General features: G+C 42.7%; 1 protein-coding gene across 1 annotated transcript; it reads left to right on the forward strand.

Annotated features, from left to right (window-relative positions):
- The first annotated feature begins 1,031 nt into the window (after nt 1–1,031).
- Nucleotides 1,032–17,855, forward strand: ZNF441 (zinc finger protein 441). Its single transcript, XM_055239368.2, has 4 exons — nt 1,032–1,249; nt 11,203–11,329; nt 11,925–11,988; nt 13,605–17,855. The coding sequence occupies exons 1-4, from the start codon at nt 1,247–1,249 to the stop codon at nt 15,490–15,492; spliced, it is 2,082 nt and encodes a 693-aa protein (XP_055095343.1). The 5' UTR covers nt 1,032–1,246; the 3' UTR covers nt 15,493–17,855.
- The last annotated feature ends 1,979 nt before the right edge of the window (nt 17,856–19,834 follow it).

Here is a 19,834-nt window from a genome sequence, read left to right on the forward strand (position 1 = left end):
TGGAAGGAGCATTTCCACACTGTGTTTAGGAGAGAGGAGGGCAAATTGAACTCCCAGAGTTAAATCCATTAGTGCCCCTGGATCATTCCCAAGGTTCTGATCCACTCTAGGGCTCCATTTCAGGAATTAACGTCTGGCCTCCAAGCTTTGGAATATGTTTGGCCTCCTGAAACGGGTTGACTTGTGAACTGTGGATGCAGCAGGCTGCTTATCTGAGCTAGTTTTTGAGCTTGCTTATCTGAGCAAATTTTTGCTTTATAAAATATTGCCGCCATATAATTCCAGTTTTTCCACACATTTAACAATTTTATTTTTTTATTTTTTTCTTTTTTTTGAGACGGAGTCTTCCTCTGTCTCACCCACTCTCTCACTGCAGCCTCTGCCTTCTGGGTTCAAGTGATTCCTCTGTCTTAGCCACCTGAGTAGCTGGGATTACAGGCGTGTGCCACCACATCCGGCTAATTTTTGTATTTTAGAGACGGGATTTCACCATGTTGGCCAGACTGGTCTCGAATTTCTGACCTCAGGTGATCCACCTGCCTCGGCCTCCCAAAGTGCTGGGATTACAGGTGTGAGCCACAGTGCCCGGCATTGTTGGGGTGTTTTTATCTTCTGCACTGAAAATTAGTAGATTGAGACATAAGGTGGGAGAAAGGCTTGGCCTGTGCAGCCAACAGCCTCATCCAAAACTCCTGATTCCTGGAGGACATCAGGCCCTCCCTTCTGCTGCAGTGTGGCCTGGGCTCCCTTCCTGCTCTCAAATCAGGGGATAGCTCCACTGGACAGCGAGTTGGAATTTCCTGCACAGACTTGTGGGTCCCTGTCCAGGAGGAAGAAGGAGGAAGGTCAGGACATACTGCCTAAATGCAAATGTCCCCTGGGAGGCGGTCAGGTCACCGCGCAGGGAGGAAGCTAGTCCTCTCAAGGCCTGTCTGGAATCTGTTTATCAGGCTCCACACGCTGCCCTAGATCGCTTCTTCCGTTACTCAGTCCCCGGGGGAGGGACCTGGCGCACTATCCAATCAGGGCAGCGGGGCGGGGTCGTGAGAACTGTCAATCAGGCGCGCTGACCGGAGGAGGGTGCAAGGTTCAAAGAGCCCGCCGAGTCTTCTCCACGCCCCTGCACTGGGCTCCGGATTCTGTCACTGAGAGACTCCCTGGAACGTCTGTGGCAGCTTCTGTCTCGCTGGGACCCGCACTGACTGCGGGAGGCAGAGGGAGGAACCTGGACACCGGAAGCCGGGAAATGGTGAGTGTGTGAGGTCTGGTGTTCCGACGCGTGCGAGGAGAGACTGGTTGGAACCGGCCAGAACCGGCTGTGGTGGCACCAGGGCTTCCCCGCCGGCGACACCCTGGCGCAGCTCGGCCCTCGGTCCCCTGGGCCGCAGGATGGGGCTGGAGCGGCAGCCGGGACCCTGGGCGTCCTGTCCCGTCCCTGCGCGGCCACTGTGGCCCTGGCCCTGGCGGCCTGTCTGGGCAGCTCCGCGCCCGCAGTCCCGCGTCTCCCCAGATTGTGCGGCTGTAACCGGCACAGGTTGGCGGCCCGAGTCACTGCACCGAGACGCCGAGGGCTGCAGCAGAAACAGTTTAATAGGGGGAGAGGGGAGGACACCCCAGATCCGCCTTCCTGAGAGGTTTTGGGATGGGGTGTTTAGGGGTGTGGACGGGGGTAGCTGGGGCGTGGGGTCGCTGGATGGTGGGGAAGTGAGGGGTGACTTCTGGGACTGGAGGTGAAGAAGCCGCATTCTTCTGCTGAGCGGGTTCCCTCGTGGGGTCTTCAACCTGGTTGGCGCCAGGCTTTCCGCTGGGATTCAGTATCTGAGAAAGAACTCAGGCGACTCTTGAGCAACTCTCAGAGATCTTATCCCCAAGCACAATGGGGAAGCCGGCGGTCAGCGTCTGCTGTGGCCTGACTCTTGGGGAGGCGGCCCCGCGAGGCAGCGGGGCTGAGGGCACCTGGTTAATATCTAACTGCAATCTCGCCTCCAGAATGGCTCGCAGTTCCTGTGAACCCGGTGAGGAGGCTGCACGGTGACGACGGGTCACCAGGCAGACTCGTGTGTGAGGTTTGTGTGTGGGAGGAGCTGTGGTCTGTGTAGTCCCCGGTCCCTTCTTTCTTCCCAAGGGCGACCCGTTCCCCTTCGAGTCTTCCAAAGATGTGGGCAGCAGGGTCTCAAGTCCACCAGTGTGTTCTCTCATCCTAACTCCTACTAGGGCCGACAGAAAATCCCTTGGCTTCCAGAGCCTTCCTCAGGCTTTCTCTCCTCAATTCACAGCAACTTTATGAACTCTTTGTCCCCCAGTTTATATTTCAAACAGAGGCTAGTATTTTAATTGTCATTTTGTTTATACATAGCAATATATGGCTCGTTGTAAAAGGTTTTGTGTTTGTAAACATTTCACATGTGAGGAAGCAGAGAAAAACCACCAGACATTTCGCTGTAAAAAAAATGAATATTAATACATAAAATCTTTGTTACTCCCTTCATCATCCCTAGACAGAGACACCCTTTGAGAATGTCTTTGGATTAAGGTTCCTCTTTGGAAACGTTACAGAGTGATGAGTCCCCAGCCCATCCTCTATGGTTTCCTGGTCCTGGGTTTCAGAGCTGCCTGGGGCTACCCCAAGATGCCCACAGGTGCCAGGTCTCTTGTAGTGTCAAGTGAATATCAGTCCCTTTGTCACTCCTCCCAGAGGACACCCTGAGGTGGAGATAGTGGGACCTTGTAGGGAAGCAGCGTGATGCCCTGTAGTGGGAGGAGTCTCCTGGTATACCCTTACTCAAGAAGCTACTTCCGGCCGGGCGCGGTGGCTCACGCTTGTAATCCCAGCACTTTGGGAGGCCGAGGCGGGCGGATCACGAGGTCAGGAGATCGAGACCATGGTGAAACCCCGTCTCTACTAAAAAATACAAAAAATTAGCCGGGCGTGGTGGCGGGCGCCTGTAGTCCCAGCTACTCGGAGAGGCTGAGGCAGGAGAATGGCGTGAACCCGGGAGGCGGAGCTTGCAGTGAGCCGAGATTGCGCCACTGCACTCCAGCCTGGGCGACAGAGCGAGACTCCGTCTCAAAAAAAAAAAAAAAGAAAAAAAAAAAAGAAGCTACTTCCTTAGAATACTCAGCTTTTCTTCCCCCATCCCTTCCTTGGGGCTATATGGCTAGTCAGCCAATTGAATGGTGGTATTAAGGGGACAGGACTGAAATGATTCTACCCTTCTGATGTTCTCAGACTAATGAAGGGAGAAAACTATCCCTAAGGACAGGAAAACCAACCCCACTGAGGTGCTGCAAGAACCTGAAAAGCTAACAATGTAGTGTCTCCTGGGATCATGGTTACTGAGCACTTCGGTGAGCAGCATCGGGATTGGGGATGTTGCAGGTGATAGGAGGACCTGACTTGACACACTCTGCACCCATAGGGAGGTGGTGAAAGAAGATGATGGTATAAGGGATGCATATGGATCAACCAAATTGAAGAACTGGGAGAAGATAGAGAACTAGAAACTGTGTCAAGGGTCATAAAACCCCTTTTTTGGTATGAAAAAACAAAACCACATTCAAAATGGAAGCTGAGGTAACAAACTGAGTAAAAATTAATGAAAACTGGAAAGTCTATAGTTAGTTGATCATTGTATATGGAGATGCTGGGCAGAAGATGGATTATTCTCCTTTAGATAACCATTTGTCTCCATCATTTCTGTTGAAGTGTCCCTCATTTGTATCACTGCCTGGCAATACCTGCTGTGTCATAGTTTCTTGTACCTTAAGTAGATGCTCTTGTTCCAGAATTTGCTATTTTTCATTGGTTTATGTATCCATCAGTCTGCTAATATCATACTCTCCTGATTACTGTAGTCTTCAAATCCTTGATGTGTGGATGAGAAAGACCCTTCCTAACTTAGTCCTTTGGGTTGCTATAACAAATTACCATAGACTGCATGCCTTAAACAACAGATATTCATTTCTCAAAGCTGTAAAGGCTGAGAATTCAGTTTCAAGCAGCAGGTCAGTTGTCTAGTGAGGGCCTTTTTCTTTCTTCTTTTTTTTTTTTTTTTTTTTTTTTTTTGAGATGGAGTCTTGCTCTGTTGCCCAGGCTGGAGTACAGTGGCTTGATCTCAGCTCACTGCAACCTCCGCCTCATGGGTTCAAGTGATTCACCTGCCTCAGCTTCCCAAGTAGCTGGGACTACAGGCACATGCCACCACGCCAAGCTAATTTTTTGTATTTTTAGTAGAGACAGTGTTTCACCGTGTTAGCCAGGATGGTCTCAATCTCCTGACCTCATGATCTGCCTGCCTCGGCCTCCCAAAGTGCTGGGATTACAGGTGTGAGCCACCATGCCAAGCCTGGGCCTCTTTCTTGATTTGCAGATGGCATTCTTCCTGTTATGCCCTCACATGGTGGAGATATGTCTGTAATGTCTGTCTAGTTTTGGTATTAAGGCAGTTGTATTCGTCCATTTTCACACTGCTATAAAGAACTACCAGAAAAGAGATTTAATTGACTCACAGTTCCTCATGGCTGGGGAGGCCTCAGGAAACTTACAATCATGGTGGAAGGGGAAGCAGGCACTTCTTACATGGTGGCAGGCAAGACAGCATGTGAAGGAGGAACTGTCAAACACTTATAAAACCATCAGATTTCATGAGAACCCACTATCACAAGAACAGCATGGGGGAAACTGCCCCCATGATCCAGTCACCTCCCACAGGTCCCTCCCTTGATACATGGGGATTATGGGGATTACAGTTCAAGATTAGATTTGGGTGGCGACAAAGAGCCAAACCATATTATCAGTGTTGGCCTTACAACATGAATTAGAAAGTGTTCCCTCTGCTTCTATTTTCTGAAAGAAATTATAGAGAATTGGTGTCATTTCTTCCGTAAGTGTTTTCCAGAATTCAACAGTGAAACCATGCTGGCCTGTTCCTTTTTCTTGGGACTTTTTGTTTGTTTGCTTTAGATGGAGTTTTGCTTTGTTGTCCAGGCTGAAGTGCAGTGTCATGATCTCACTGCAACTTCTGCCTCCTGGGATCAAGTGATCCTCCCACTTCAGCCTCCTGAGTGGGTGGAACTCCCACTACAGCCTCCTGAGTGGCTGGATGTGCCACCCCATCCTGCCAATTTTTTGTGTTTTCTGTAGAGATGGGGTTTCACTATGTTGCCCAGGCTGGTCTTGAACTCCTGGGTTCAAGCAGTCTGCCGATCTTGGCCTCCTAAAGTGCTGTGATTACACGTGTGAGCCACCATGCCTAGCCTACCACTGCACTATAGCCTGGGCAACAGAGCAAGACTCCGTCTCAAAAAAAAAAAAATTGAATGCAATCTCTAGAAAGCAAAGATATAAAACCAATGCTTAAAAACCTTCCACTTTAGGAAACTAAAGAAAGAATAGCAGGATTCATGTAGATCGAGCAGAGGAAAATAACAATGAGAGAGAGAGAAGGTATTAATGAAATAGTAAGCAAGAAATCAGTAGAAAACATCAACAAACCAAAAGCTGGTTCCTTCAAAAGATCAATAAAATGAATAAGCCCATAGGCAAGCTAACTCAGAAGAAAGGGGGTTATGATTACTAATCTTGTGTACATTAAAGGACCTCAAAGGAGTATTAGGAACAACTGCATGCCCACATAGTTGATAAATTACATGGAATGGACCAATTCCTTGAATGACACAAACTACCAAAACTCACAAAAGGAGAAATAATTAATATGAAAAGGCTTATAACTATTGAAGAAATTGAATCCATAAATAATAAAAGTCCTAGGCCAGGCTGGGTGCACTGGTAGGCTAGGCGTGGTGGCTCACACATGTAATCCCAGCACTTTTAGCTGCTAGCATTCAGGAAATCTGTCAGAATACTGGATGAACACAAGCTAAGGGAACAGAGACTTCAGTGACTACACTGGACAGAGAATACAGTCTCTGCAAACATACTCTGAAAATGTTACTAAACAAATGAATAATTAAAACCTTCCACAATCCCAGCACTTTGAGAGGCCAAGATCGGCAGACTGCTTGAACCCAGGAGTTCGAGACCAGCCTGGGCAACATGGTGAAACCCCATCTCTACAGAAAACACAAAAAATTATCAGGATGGGGTGGCACATTCAGCCACTCAGGAGGCTGAGGTGGGAGGATCACTTGATCCCAGGAGGCAGAAGTTGCAGTGAGATCATGACACTGTACTTCAGCCTGGACAACAAAGCAAAACTCCTGGGTTCACGCCATTCTGCTGCCTCAGCTCCCGAGTAGCTGGGACTGCCGACGCCCGGCACGACGCCCGACTAATTTTTTGTATTTTTAGTAGAGATGCAGTTTCACCTTGTTAACCAGGATAGTCTCGATCTCCTGACCTTGTGATCTGCCCGCCTCGGCCTCCCAAAGTGCTGGTATTACAGGCGTGAGCCACCGCGCCCGGCCTGCATTCAATTCTTTACGTTTCCTTCTAAGCACATTCTAAAAATTTTGCTATGATATACTCTTTTTTTATCAACATTGCAATATTTATATTTGCTTGAGAATTCTCTTTGACACTTTTATAGTTGAGAGACTTGTGACTTAAATCTCCAGATTTTTTAGGCTTTTCAAGTATGTTTCTGTTATTTATTGCTACCTTAATTATAATATAGTTTGATTGCATATTTTATAGAATTTCTGTTTTTAAAAATGTGTTCAAGTGTGTTTTATGATTCAGAATATAGTCTGTCTTGGTGTATACTTCATGTGGGCTTGAAAATAATGTGTAGCCTGCTGGTGTAAAATGAAAGAATCTGTAAATACACATCAATTAAATCTAGTTGATTAATAGTATTCTTGAGTTCACATGTATCATTAGTGATTTTCTGCCAAACTGATCTGTCAATTATTGAAACAGGTGAGTTGTTTTTCTCCAACTATCGTTGTAGATTTGTGTATTTTGTCTTGTGGTTTTATAAGTTTTTGCCTTATGTATTTTCATGATCTGTGTTTATGGGGATAAATGTTCAGGATTATTATGTCTTGTAGGATTGACCTCTTTATCATTATGAAATATCTCCATCATGTGTAATTTTTTTGACCTAAAATCTTATTTGTCTGAATTTAGTATCGGTGTTCCATATTTCTTTTGATTAGGGCTAGAATCGCATATATTTATCCAAACCTTTCTGTTTAAAATGGTTTTCTTGTGCACATCGATGGGCCTTCTTTTTCATTATACTCTGCCAGTTCCTGCCTTTTTTACTGTTGAATATAGGTAATACACATTCTATGTCATAACTATATAATCATAATCCATAACTGATGTAATTGGATTAATATCACATATATGTTATTGTTTTCTGTTTATTGTACATTATCTGTTTTTTTCAACTTTCTCCTTTCTGCCTTCTTTCATTTTGACTGAGCATGTATATGATTCCATTTGCTTGCTTCTATGAGTATAGTAAATCTATTTGTTTCTTAAATTTTATTAGTGAATTCACTAGAGTCTGTAGAATACCATTCACAACTAGTGAGCCTACAGTTTCAAATAACACTATACCGGCTTCAGGGGTAGTGCTGGTATAACAAACTATTCTGAATTCCTCTATTGTATTGCCCAATACATTGCTGATATTATTATGTTGAACAAACGTGTATCTATTATATTAGATCAGATAGGTATAAGAAAACCAAAGAATTTCAAATGTCTTCATTTAATTCTAACACTCTTCGTGTGTGTGTGTGTGTGTGTGATCCAAATTTCTAATCTATATAATTTTTCTTCTCTCCGATGAACTTCTTTTAACATTACTGGCAAGGCAGTTGTATCAATCATACATTCTATCAATTTCATTCCTTTTTCTTTTTTTCTCCTTAGTCTAAATAACTTCAATTGTTCTATCTTCATTTTAGCTGACTTTTTACTTTGGTTGCTCACATCTGTTGAACATCTATAGAGAAATTTTCATTTTAGATATTGTCCTTTGCAGTTGCATAAATTAAATATGGTCCAATTTCTAATTTTGTATTGATATGATTTTATCCATACATCCCTTTTCTGGTTTTCTTTTAGTTCTTTGTTCATAATTGCCTTTACCTCATTGAGCATATTTAAGACAGTTGCTTTAAAGTTTTTATTCAATAAGTCTAATGTCTGAGGTTCTCAGAGATGGTTTATCTAAATTAAATTTTTTTCCATTGATGAACTATATTTTCATTCTTCTTTATAGTCTTTGTGGATTTTTTGTGTTGTAAAGCAGACATTTGAATGTTATAATCTGGAAATCAGATTCCCCTTCACTGTTTGCCCTTTTGGTTTGTGGAAGGTTTTAATTATTCATTTGTTTAGTAACATTTTCAGAGCATGTTTGCAGAGACTGTATTCCCTGTCCAGTGTAGTCACTGAAGTCTTTGTTCCTTTAGCTTGTATTCATCCAGTATTCTGATAGATTTCCTGAATGCTAGCAGCTAAAAGTAAAAAAGACATGCCAAACAAAAACCTGACCTCTTCCAGTCTTTGTGGATGGGTCTGTGATGTAGTATTTAGTGAACACTTAGCCAGACTGCTTAAAACTCTGCTTTAGCCTTCCCTTTCTGTTTTACCAAACTGAGAGATGATGCAGAGCTGAAAATGAGGGCCTCCCCAGGTCTTTTGTGAAAATGTGTTTTTTCCAGTGCATGCATTTCCAGTGCATGCATTCTCAATTCCCCAAAACACTTGAGTGCTTTTGAATGCCCTTTTTTTTTTTTGAGACGGAGTCTTGCCCTGTCCCCCAGGGTGGAGTGCAGTGGCGCGATCTCGGCTCACTGCAAGCTCCGCCTCCCAGGTTCAAGCCATTCTCCTGCCTCAGCCTCCCAAGTAGCTGGGACTACAGGCGCCCGCCAACACGCCCGGCTAATTTTTTGTATTTTTAGTAGAGACGGGGTTTCACCGTGTTAGCCTGGATGGTCTTGATCTCCTGACCTCGTGATCCGCCCGCCTCGGCCTCCCAAAGTGCTGGGATTACAGGCTTGAGCCACCGCGCCCGGCTCTCCCGGGTTAATGCCATTCTCCTGCCTCAGCCTCCAGAGTGCCTGGGACTACAGGTGCCCACCACCACACCCGGCTAATTTTCTGTATTCTTAGTAGAGACAGGGTTTCACCGTGTTAGCCAGGATGGTCTCGATCTCCTGACCTCGTGATCCACCCACCTCGGTCTCCCAAAGTGCTGGGATTACAGGCGTGAGCCACCACGCCCAGCCTTTTTGTGTGTGTGTGTGTGACGGAATCTGGCTTTATCGCCCAGGCTGGAGTGCAGTGGCTCAATCTCGGCTCACTGCAACCTCTGATTCCCAGGTTCAAGCGATTCTCGTCCCTAAGCCTCTCGAGTAGCTGGAACTACAGGTGCCCACCACCACACCTGACTAATTTTTGTATTCTTAGTAGAGACGGGGTTTCGACATGTTGGCCAGGCTGGTCTCAAACTCCTGACCTCAGGTGATCCACCTGCCTTGGCCTCCCAAAGTGCTGGGATTACAAACGTGAGCCACCACGCTCAGCCTGAATGCCCTGATTTCTGAGGGAAATTGTTCTCTCCTTTTTTATTCCCAGGACATAGATGTTCTACCATATGTCTTAATCATATTTGTTGTCCCAGTTTTTGAAGGTTTTTTATGTATTTTGCAATAATTTGAAGCAGTTCCTGCCAAGCTTGACCTAATTAGCTCCATCATTGATTAAATAAAAAAGAGAGCTTTCTTTCAGATCTTTGGATAGTCCACAGATGGATTGAAAAATACAAAGGTGCAATAACTTACAAATAAGATCTGATCTGCTCTCTCTGGGGATCCACATTGGAAATTTGGTCTGCTGTCTTCAAGACTCGCTCTGATGTGAGGAGGGATTGGGACAAGGACAAATAAAAACTCCACAAAGCTTTCCTACTTCCTTATTCTATTTGTTTATCTCTGTGTTAATAGTACAGGATGCTGAATATAATATATTCACAATACTTTATCTGTTTTTGGAAAGCTCTTGCTTTCTTGGTTAGAAGGATTTTAGCATTTTTAGATGTTTGTGACTTCTATGACTTCTATTAGATTTGGTCGTGTAATTTTTAATGTTGACAAAAAGGTCTGTTTAGGGATTTAGGGAAATATTATAGATATTCATGAGAGGTGACATTGAATTTTTTTCTAAGAACATATACAATCTTTGCCCTTCTTTTCTTCTTCTTTGACATTACTTAATAAAGTTTAATTTTTCCATTGGGATGGCAAAATATCCTTATTAGTCTTTTGTCATACTTAACTACATGTGTTCTACAGTAAACCGGTTGCTAGCTTCCAAATGTTCTCTCTTAGTGTAGTGACATAGCACAGGCTAAATCCCCCAAGGCACAAGGGGCACTCATTACAGACACAGTGACCAGAGTGTTTTTTCCTTTTTTTTTTTTTTTTTTTTGAGACGGAGTTTCTCTCTTGTTGCCCAGGCTGGAGTGCAGTGGCGCGATCTCGGCTCACCGTAACCTTCGCCTTCCGGGTTCAAGCAATTCTCCTGCCGCAGTCTCCCGAGTAGCTGGGATTACAAGCATGTGCCACCATGCCTGGCTAATTTTTTGTATTTTTAGTAGAGACAGGGTTTCTCATGTTGGTCAGGCTGGTCTCGAACTCCTGACCTCAGGTGATCTGCCTGCCTCGGCCTCCCAAAGTGCTGGGATTACAGGTGTGTGCCACTGTGCCTGGCCTCAGAGTATTTTTTTCATGGCTGTCTTAGTCTTTCTTTTGTTGGTTATAACAGAATACTTTAACCTGGGCAATTTATAAGAAATGATATTTATTTTTTACACTTCTGGAGGGTGGGAAGCCCAGCATCAAGGTTGGGCATCTGGTGAGAGCCTTCTTGCTGGTAACTCTCTTTTGCACAGTAGGTAGTAGGACTTTGTCATGACAAGAACTGCAGACCCACTGTAGAAATAGAAATGAGGAGTAATTCAGGCAATAAGACTCACTTTCTTAACTCACCAACAAGAGGTGTGTTCTTATTCAACTGTTACTTTACAAAACATGTTCAATTCTAGCATCAGAATTGTTGTTTGGGATAAAATGAGTGTAAAGAGAAAGTAAGAGTGGGTTTACCATGTTTTTGAATAAATGCTTGGAAACCACAGCATCATGTGAAGGTTATGAAGTGAATATACATTCCCAGTGCCTTCAGTTTTAATCTTCCTCCTCTGCACATGTGGAATGTTTCAGGACTCAGTGGCATTTGAGGATGTGGCTATAAACTTCACCTGTGAGGAGTGGGCTTTGCTGGGTCCATCACAGAAGAGTCTCTACAGAGATGTGATGCAGGAAACCATCAGAAACCTGGACTGTATAGGTAAGGATGTCGTTGTGCCTTCACTTAGTCAATTAGAGACATTTGTTTCTTGGTCATCAATGCTGTTCAATTATTTGAAATATGGAAAGGGTATATAATTGGCCCTTGAACCAGCCACCCAAGCAGTCATACATCTTCTTCTCCCCCACAACTTAACCACTAGTAGCCTACTGTTTACTGGCAGCATTACTGGTAACGTAAACAGTTGATTAATACATGTATTATATGTCATATGTATTACATGCTATATATTCTTACAGTAAAGTAAGCTAGAAAAAGAAAATATTCATTAGGAAACCATAGGGAAGTGGAACATTATTTAGTATTCATAGAAAGTGCATCATTACAAAGTTTTCATTCTGATTGTCTTTACATTGAGTAGACTGAATAAGAGGAGGGGTTGGTCTTGCTGTCTCAAGAGTAGCAGAGACTGAAGAAATTCATATGTAAGTAGACCTGTGCAGTTCAAACCTGTGTTGAAGGCTCAACTGTAGTTTGGTGTGTGAATCATGCATGATTGCAGTGTACATAAAATCTTACAGTCTTTCTATAATTTTATAATAATTTGTAGTCACTTTCTGGTTCTAACCTTTAGGAATGACATGGCAAAATCATGATATAGAAGAAGATCAGTACAAAGATCTCAGAAGAAATCTAAGGTAATTTGCACTCACAAGAGAAAGCTGTGTCCTTGGAGTGATTCATAATATGCCAGAAATTTTATTTTGTTTGTTTTAGAGACAGTGCCTTACTTTGTTGCTCAGGCTGGAGTACAGTGGTATGATCATAGCTCGCCGTAGCCTCAGACTCCTGTGCTCAATGGTCCTCCCATTTCAGCCTCCTGAGTAGCTAGGGTTACAGGCATGCACCACCACATGTGGCTACATATTTAGTTTTTTTAGATAGGGTCTTGCTATGTTTGACCAGACTCATCTCAAGCTCCTGTCCTTAAGCATTCCTCCTGCCTTGGCCTCTCAAAAGGCAGGTATTGCAGGCATGAGCCACTGTGACCAGCCCAAAATTTTAAAAAGAAGCAAGGAAAATTAACAAGCCCACCTTAAATTTATTTATTCTTAGAAAATTTTCTTCAAAAACGTATACTTAAATGTGACATGGCTATTCAGTGCCTGCAAAATAGTTCCCTTGGAAACAGTATTAAGAATTCCCCTATGAATGTCACTATCTTCAAAACAGTTGGGGTCGAGTTATCTTGTACATCATTCTGTCCATTCATGTTCAAAGAGGGCATGAAACCTACACTTTGCATGATAATGTTAGAAATGTAAATTCAGGCCAGGTTCGATAGCTCACACCTGTAATCCCAACTATTTGGGAAGCTGAGGCAGGAAGACTGCTTGAGCCCAGGTGTTCAATCAGCCTGGGCAACGTGGCAAGACGCCCTTTCTACAAAAAATACAAAAATTAGCTAGGCATGGTGGCCTGTGCTTGTGGTTTCAGTTACTTGGGAGGCTGAGACAGGAAGGTTGCTTGAGCCCAGGAGGTCAAGGCTGCAGTAAGCCCTGTTCACATCACTATACTCCAGCCTGGGCAACAGAGGAAAACCCAGTTTCAAAAAAAAAAGAAAAAGAAAGGCTGGGTATGGTGGCTCACCCTTGTAATCCCAGCACTACAAGAGGTCAAGGTGGGCAGATTGCTTGAGCTCAGGAGTTCAAGACTAGCCTGGGCAACATGGTGAAACCTCTTCTCTATAAAAAATACAAAAATCTAATCTCAGCACTTTGGGAGGCCGAGGTGGGCAGATCACGAGGTCAGGAGATCAAGACCATCCTGGCTAACACGGTGAAATCCTGTCTCTACTAAAAATACAAAAAATTAGCCAGGCGTGGTGGCAGGTGCCTGTGGTCTCAGCTACTTGGGAGGCTGGTGTGGAGGAGGTCCCAGCTACTTGGGAGGAGAATGGTGTGAACCCGGGGGAGGTGGAGCTTGCAGTGAGCCGAGATTGCGCCACTGCACTCCAGCCTGGGCAACAGAGCGAGACTCCATCTCAAAAAAAAAAAAAAAAATCAGCCAGGCGTGGTGGCATATGCCTGTAGTCCCAGCTATTTAAGAGGCTGAGGTGGGAGGATGGTTTGAGTCCAGGAGGTGGAGGTTGCAGGGAGCTGAGATCACACCACTGCACTCCAGCCTGGGCAACAGAGCGAGAACCTGTCTCAGAAAAAAAAAAAAAAGAAGAAAAGAAATGTAAATCCAATACTTATTAATACAAAATCATTTATAAACAAACCTTTACTAATGTACTTCTTATTTTTTACAGATGTCATATGGTAGAGAGATCCTGTGAAATTAAAGATAATAGTCAATGTGGAGGACCCTTTACCCAGATTCAAGACAGTATTATGAACGAGAAAATATGTGGAGTAGATCCGTGGGAAAGCAGTGAGTGTACAGACGTCCTTATGGGTCGTTCATCTCTTAATTGCTACATTAGAGTTGATAGTGAACACAAACCATGTGAGTATCAAGAATATGGAGAGAAGCCATATACACATACACAATGTGGGACAGCTTTCAGTTATCAGCCCTGCTTTCAAATACATGAAAGGCCTCAGCATGGAAAGAAACTCTATGATTGTAAGGAATGTGCAACCTTCAGTTCTCTTGAAAACCTTCAAAGACACATGGCAGCACACCATGGAGATGGACCTTGTATATGTAAGTTGTGTGGAAACGCCTTTATTTGGCCTAGTTTATTTCATATGCTTAGAAGATCTCACACTGAAGAGAAACCATATGAATATGAGCAGTGTTCTACAGCGTTTCCTGCTTATAGTTCCACTCTAAGACATGAAAGAACACACAGTGGAGAGAAACCCTATCAATGTAAACAATGTGGGAAAGCCTTCAGTTGTTCCTGTTACACTCAGCTATATGAAAGGACTCACACTGGAGAACAATCCTATGAATGTAAGCAATGTGGGAAAGCATTTTATCATCTTGGAAGCTTTCAAAGACACATGATAGTGCACACTGGAGATGGACCTCATAAATGTAAGATATGTGGAAAAGGCTTTCTTTCTCCCAGTTCAGTTCGAAGACATAAAAGAACTCACACTGGAGAGAAACCGTATGAATGTAAGTATTGTGGGAAAGCATTCTCTGATTGCACAGGTTTTCGAAGACACATGATAACGCACACTGGAGATGGACCTCATAAATGCAAGGTATGTGGGAAAGCCTTTGATTCTCCCAGTTTATGTCGAAGGCATGAAACAACTCATTCTGGGGAGAAACCCTATAAATGTGAATGTGGGAAAGCCTTTAGTGATTTCTATTACTTTCGAAATCATGAAATTACTCATACTGGAGAGAAGCCATATAAATGTAAACAATGTGGAAAAGCCTTCATTTGTTGCACTTACCTTCAAATACATGAAAGAATTCACACTGGGGAGAGACCCTATAAATGTAAACAATGTGGAAAAGCCTTCAGGTCTTCCAATTACATTCGAGTACATGAAAAGACTCACACTGGAGAAAAGCCCTATGAATGTCAGCAGTGTGGAAAAGCACTTTCTCATCTGAAAAGCTTTCAGAGACACATGATAATGCACACTGGAGACGGACCTCATAAATGTCAGATATGTGGGAAAAGCTTTGATTCTCCCAGTTCGTTTCGAAGACATGAAAGAATTCACACTGGGGAGAGACCCTATAAGTGTAAACTATGTGGGAAAGGCTTCAGGTCTTCCAGTTACATTCAACTACATGAAAGGACTCACACTGGAGAGAAACCCTATGGTTGTCAGCAATGTGGGAAAGCATTATCTGATCTCTCAAGCTTTCGAAGACACATGCTAACACATACTGGAAATGGACCTCATAAATGTAAGATATGTGGGAAAGGCTTTGATTATCCCAGTTCAGTGCAAAGACATGAAAGAACTCACACTGGAGAGAAACCCTATGAATGCAAGGAATGTGGTAAAGCCTTCAGTCATTCAAGTTACTTACGAATACACGAAAGAGTTCATACTGGAGAGAAGCCGTATAAATGTAAGGAATGTGGGAAACCATTCCATTGTCCCAGTGCCTTTCATAAACATGAAAGGACCCACAGTATGGAGAAACCCTATAAGTGTAAAGAATGTGGGGAAGCATTTCATTGTATCAGTTCCTTTCATAAACATGAAATGACTCACTAGAGAAAACCCCTATGAGTGTTGAACATGTGGGAAAGCCTTAAGTACGTTCAGCTTCTTACAAATACATAAAAGAGACTCACACTGAAAAAAGTTGTATGAATATAAAAATGTACTAAAACCTTGCATTTTTTTAGTACCTTTGGAAACATGACCAAATTCATACTTCAAAGAAGTATATATAATGAATGTGAGGAATATGAAAAAGCTTTCTTTCTCTAGCAAACTTTAAAAGGTGGATATTGTGACATGTTAGAAATGGACCTTACTACTGTAAGGAATGTAGAAATGCATTTACTAGTCCTAATTCATTTCAGTTACATGAAAGATTTCAAACTGCAGAGAACAACTATGAATGTAAACAATGTGATAAAGCATTTAGTAGCTTCAGTTTCTTTTGAATACAGTCCTCCCTAGTTTCTGAGGTGAATTGATTCCAGCACCCTCAGGAATACCTATATTCAGAGATGTTCAAGTCCCTGAAATTAAACAGCATTTTTGCATATAACCTAGGCACATTTTTCTGTATATTTTAAATCATTTCTAGATTACTTATAATACACAATGCATTGTAAATTCTGTATAAGTTGCTTTTGTATTGTTTAGGGAATCATGACAAGAAAAAGGTCTACATGTTCAGTACAAATACAACTGTCATTGTCCTAAGTACATGTACATGTCAGCAACAATGTCAGGATCTGTGCAGTTTGTGAATATAAGATCTTTAAGTATTGAAGGTTTCATCTCCATAATTGCAGCTGCTTTAGCTACAAATATTACAGGAAGCTGTTCCTTCTTTTTCTTTACATCACCAGACCTTCCAGTGGTTATAGGCATTTTGTTATCCTTCAAGTGACCTGGAGCCTTTGTTGCATGACAGGATTGTACCTGAAGATCACATTCTTTAACAGTTGTACCTACTGAATCTGTAAAACTACTAGAAGAAAACATTTTGAAAATACTTCAGGACATTGGTTTAGGCAAAGATTTTATGGCTAATACCTCAAAGCACAGACAACAAAGACAAAAATAGACAAATGAGACTATATTACACTAAAAAGTAGCTGTGCAAAGTAAAGGGAACAACAAGAGTGCAGAGAAAACCTGTTGAATATGAGAAAATATTTGCAAACTATGTGACAAGGGACTAATATCCAAATATACAAGGAACTCAAACATCTCAACAGCAAAAAATATAAATAATCCCATTAAAATGGGAAAAGGATGTGAATAGACAGTTCTCAAAAGAAGACATGCAAATGGCCATATGGAAATATGTTCAACATCACTAATGATTAGGAAAATCCAAATTGAAACCACAATGAGATACTGTACTTAGAATTGTTCTTACTAGAAAAGATAAAAAACAACAAATGCTGATGAGGATGTGGAGAAAAGAAAACTTTCACTGTTGGTGAAAGTATAAATTAGAACGACTACTGTGGAAAACAGTATGTAGATATCTCAAAAACCTAAAAATAGAACCACCATATGATCCAGCAAACCAGGTATATCCACAGGAAAAGAAATCAGTATATCAAAGAGATACTTGCACTTGCATATTTATCACAGCATTATTCATGATAATAAAGATATGCAGTTAACCTAAGCATCCATCAGTGGACACATGGATAAAGAAAATGTTTATGTACACAGTGGAATGCTATTTGGCCATAAAAAAGAGTAAAATGTTATTGCTAACAACGTGGATGGAACTTGAGGTCATTATGGTAAGTGAAATAAGCCAGGCACAGAAAGACAAATACCACATGTCCTCACTTACATGTGGGAGGTGAAAAACTTGATCTCATGGAGATAGGGAATAGAATAACAGTTATCAGAGGCTGAGAAGGGGAAATGAAGAGAAATTGGTGAATACATACAAATTTCCATTTAGATCAAAGGAATAAGTTCTGATATTAGAAAGCAGGCTAGAGTGAACTATAGTTAGCAACAATGTATTGCATATTTCAAAGTAATTGGAAGAGAGGACTTGAAATGTTACCAACACATGGAAATGGTAAATACTCAAGATCATGGATACCCCAAATACGCTGACTTGACCATTACACATTCTATGCATGCAACAAATACTCATGTGTACCTTATATATATGTAAAATATGTATCAATAAAAGAAAATATATAAAATAGTTTTAAAATAACACTATTGTCAGGTGTCTGTGGGCTGAGGAACAGCCTAAGGTGTAAACTTAAGTTCTTCTCAGGTCTTTTCTTAGTTGCACCTGTCCCTGGGCATGTGTGGAAACTGTCCAATTTTCTCTGTATGTATGGTTATTTTTGCACAACCTAATCTTCAGTGGCTCTCAAAAGGAGAGAAATAAAAACATTAAGGGAAAAATAAAAGGCACCAGCCTGGAAGTCACTTCAGATGGGGAGGGGAAGGGCCTTCAAAAAATGGAGAGAGATGCGGCAGCAACAATCACCACCACTTCTTTGTCTGTAACTCTGTGATCAGAAGCAACAATTATCAAGCAGTGTGCAGATCCCCAATATTTGGAAGACAGGTCCTTTTTGTCCACCATGGCCCCCCAAAACTGCATGCAAACTGCTGTTAGAACTTATGCACAGCTACCTGTCATGGAGCTGAGGAGGGAGAATGAGTCAGGGCTGCTGACTCAACTAAGAGTTGAAATTGACTGAAATTAACCAAATTTTATTAGCCAATTATTTCCCTGGAAGCTGCAAGCTTTTAATAGTATCCGCAGTTTCAAAATAGCTACATCAGTTGGATTCTGCCAATGCAAATCCAGGTGGGGGATACAGATTCTTCATGCTTTTTATTCTGCCATCTTCCTTGAATCCTCTGACCTGACTTTTTTTTTTTTTTTTTTGAGACGGAGTCTCGCTCTGTCACCCAGGCTGGAGTGCAGTGGCGCGATCTCAGCTCACTGCAAGCTCCGCCTCCCGGGTTCACGCCATTCTCCTGCCTCAGCCTCTCCGAGTAGCTGGGACTACAGGCGCCCGCCACCACGCCTGGCTGATTTTTTTGTATTTTTAGTAGAGACAGGGTTTCACCGTGGTCTTGATCTCCTGACCTCGTGATCCGCCCGCCTCGGCCTCCCAAAGTGCTGGGATTACAAGCGTGAGCCACCGCGCCCGGCCGACCCGACTTTTTATACTAATACATTACTTCAGGTCCCATCCCACATGTCACCTCCTCAGCAAGTCTTTCTTTCACCTCTGCTACTCCTTTCCATATATACATTTTTTTCAATACACTTTTCAGAGTCAGGGAAATCCAATCCAAGTTCACAGACTTTACTGCTTTCTTAACAACCTATGAAAAGTAAAATCATATAAATGAACCAAACTGAATAGTGTCACTGTTACTTTTATGAAGTGTTATCCTGTAGATTAAAAAAAAAAAAAAAAGCTGGGCGCGGTGGCTCACGCCTGTAATCCCAGCACTTTGGGAGGACGAGGAGGGTGGATCACTTGAGGTCGGAAGTTCAAGACCAGCCTGGTCAACATGGTGAAATCCCATCTCTACTAAATATACAAAAATTAGTCGGGCGTGGTGGCAGCTGCCTGTAATCCCAGCTACTCGGGAGGCTGAGGCAGGAGAATCGCTTGAACCCGGGAGGCGGAGGTTGCAGTGAGCCAAGATCGCGCCATTGCGCTCCAGCCTGGGCAACAAGAGCGAAACTTGGTCTCAAAAGAAAAAAAAAAGAAAAGAAAACTGCTTTGCACCGATTTGCAGAAAAAGAGACAATGAACTCCCTCTTGTGGTGAGGATGGTATTAACATCCACACATAACTCCTTTAGGGTGTGGATTTCTGAATTGTGCTGAGATCTCCAGAATTTACAGCAAGTGATGGTCAGTTTGAAATATTCTGTGCCTTCAATGAACAGATGGTGTAGCAGGTTAGGGAGAAGAGAAGCAAATAAAATGGATGAGGTCCTCACTTAGGATATCACAATCTCTCCTGGAAGACAATTTCAAATGAATAAATCAAGGAACATGAGAGAGCCACGAGGGAGTTCAACCTGAAGTCCAGTTAGACTCCTTGAAAGGGAAAGCTATTTACAGAACACTTCGGATTTAGCTGCGGAAATGATTTGATGGGTCAGTGGTGGTGGAGTGAGGTTGAGACCGTTTAAAATAGGTGACGTAAACATGTGAAACCTCAGACACAGAGCCCTTGGTGTTAACCATGATCTGTTGAAAGTCAGAAGAATGAAGCAGAGGGAATTGTTGGAAGCTCACATTTGATTAGCTTTTTTACATATAACAATGTGTTGACAAGGCCAGGAGCGGTGGCTCACGCCTGTAATCCCAGCACTTTGGGAGGCTGAGGTGGGCGGATCACGAGGTCAGGAG

Source organism: Symphalangus syndactylus, chromosome 13 (assembly GCF_028878055.3).
Source record: "Symphalangus syndactylus isolate Jambi chromosome 13, NHGRI_mSymSyn1-v2.1_pri, whole genome shotgun sequence".
Classification (NCBI taxonomy): domain Eukaryota; kingdom Metazoa; phylum Chordata; class Mammalia; order Primates; family Hylobatidae; genus Symphalangus; species Symphalangus syndactylus.

Excerpts from the sequence above, each read along its gene's own strand:
- ZNF441 (XM_055239368.2), top strand. Across the intron at positions 11,330-11,924 it reads CAGAAACCTGGACTGTATAG|GAATGACATGGCAAAATCAT; the intron begins GTAAGGATGTCG and ends TCTAACCTTTAG. Across the intron at positions 11,989-13,604 it reads GATCTCAGAAGAAATCTAAG|ATGTCATATGGTAGAGAGAT; the intron begins GTAATTTGCACT and ends TATTTTTTACAG.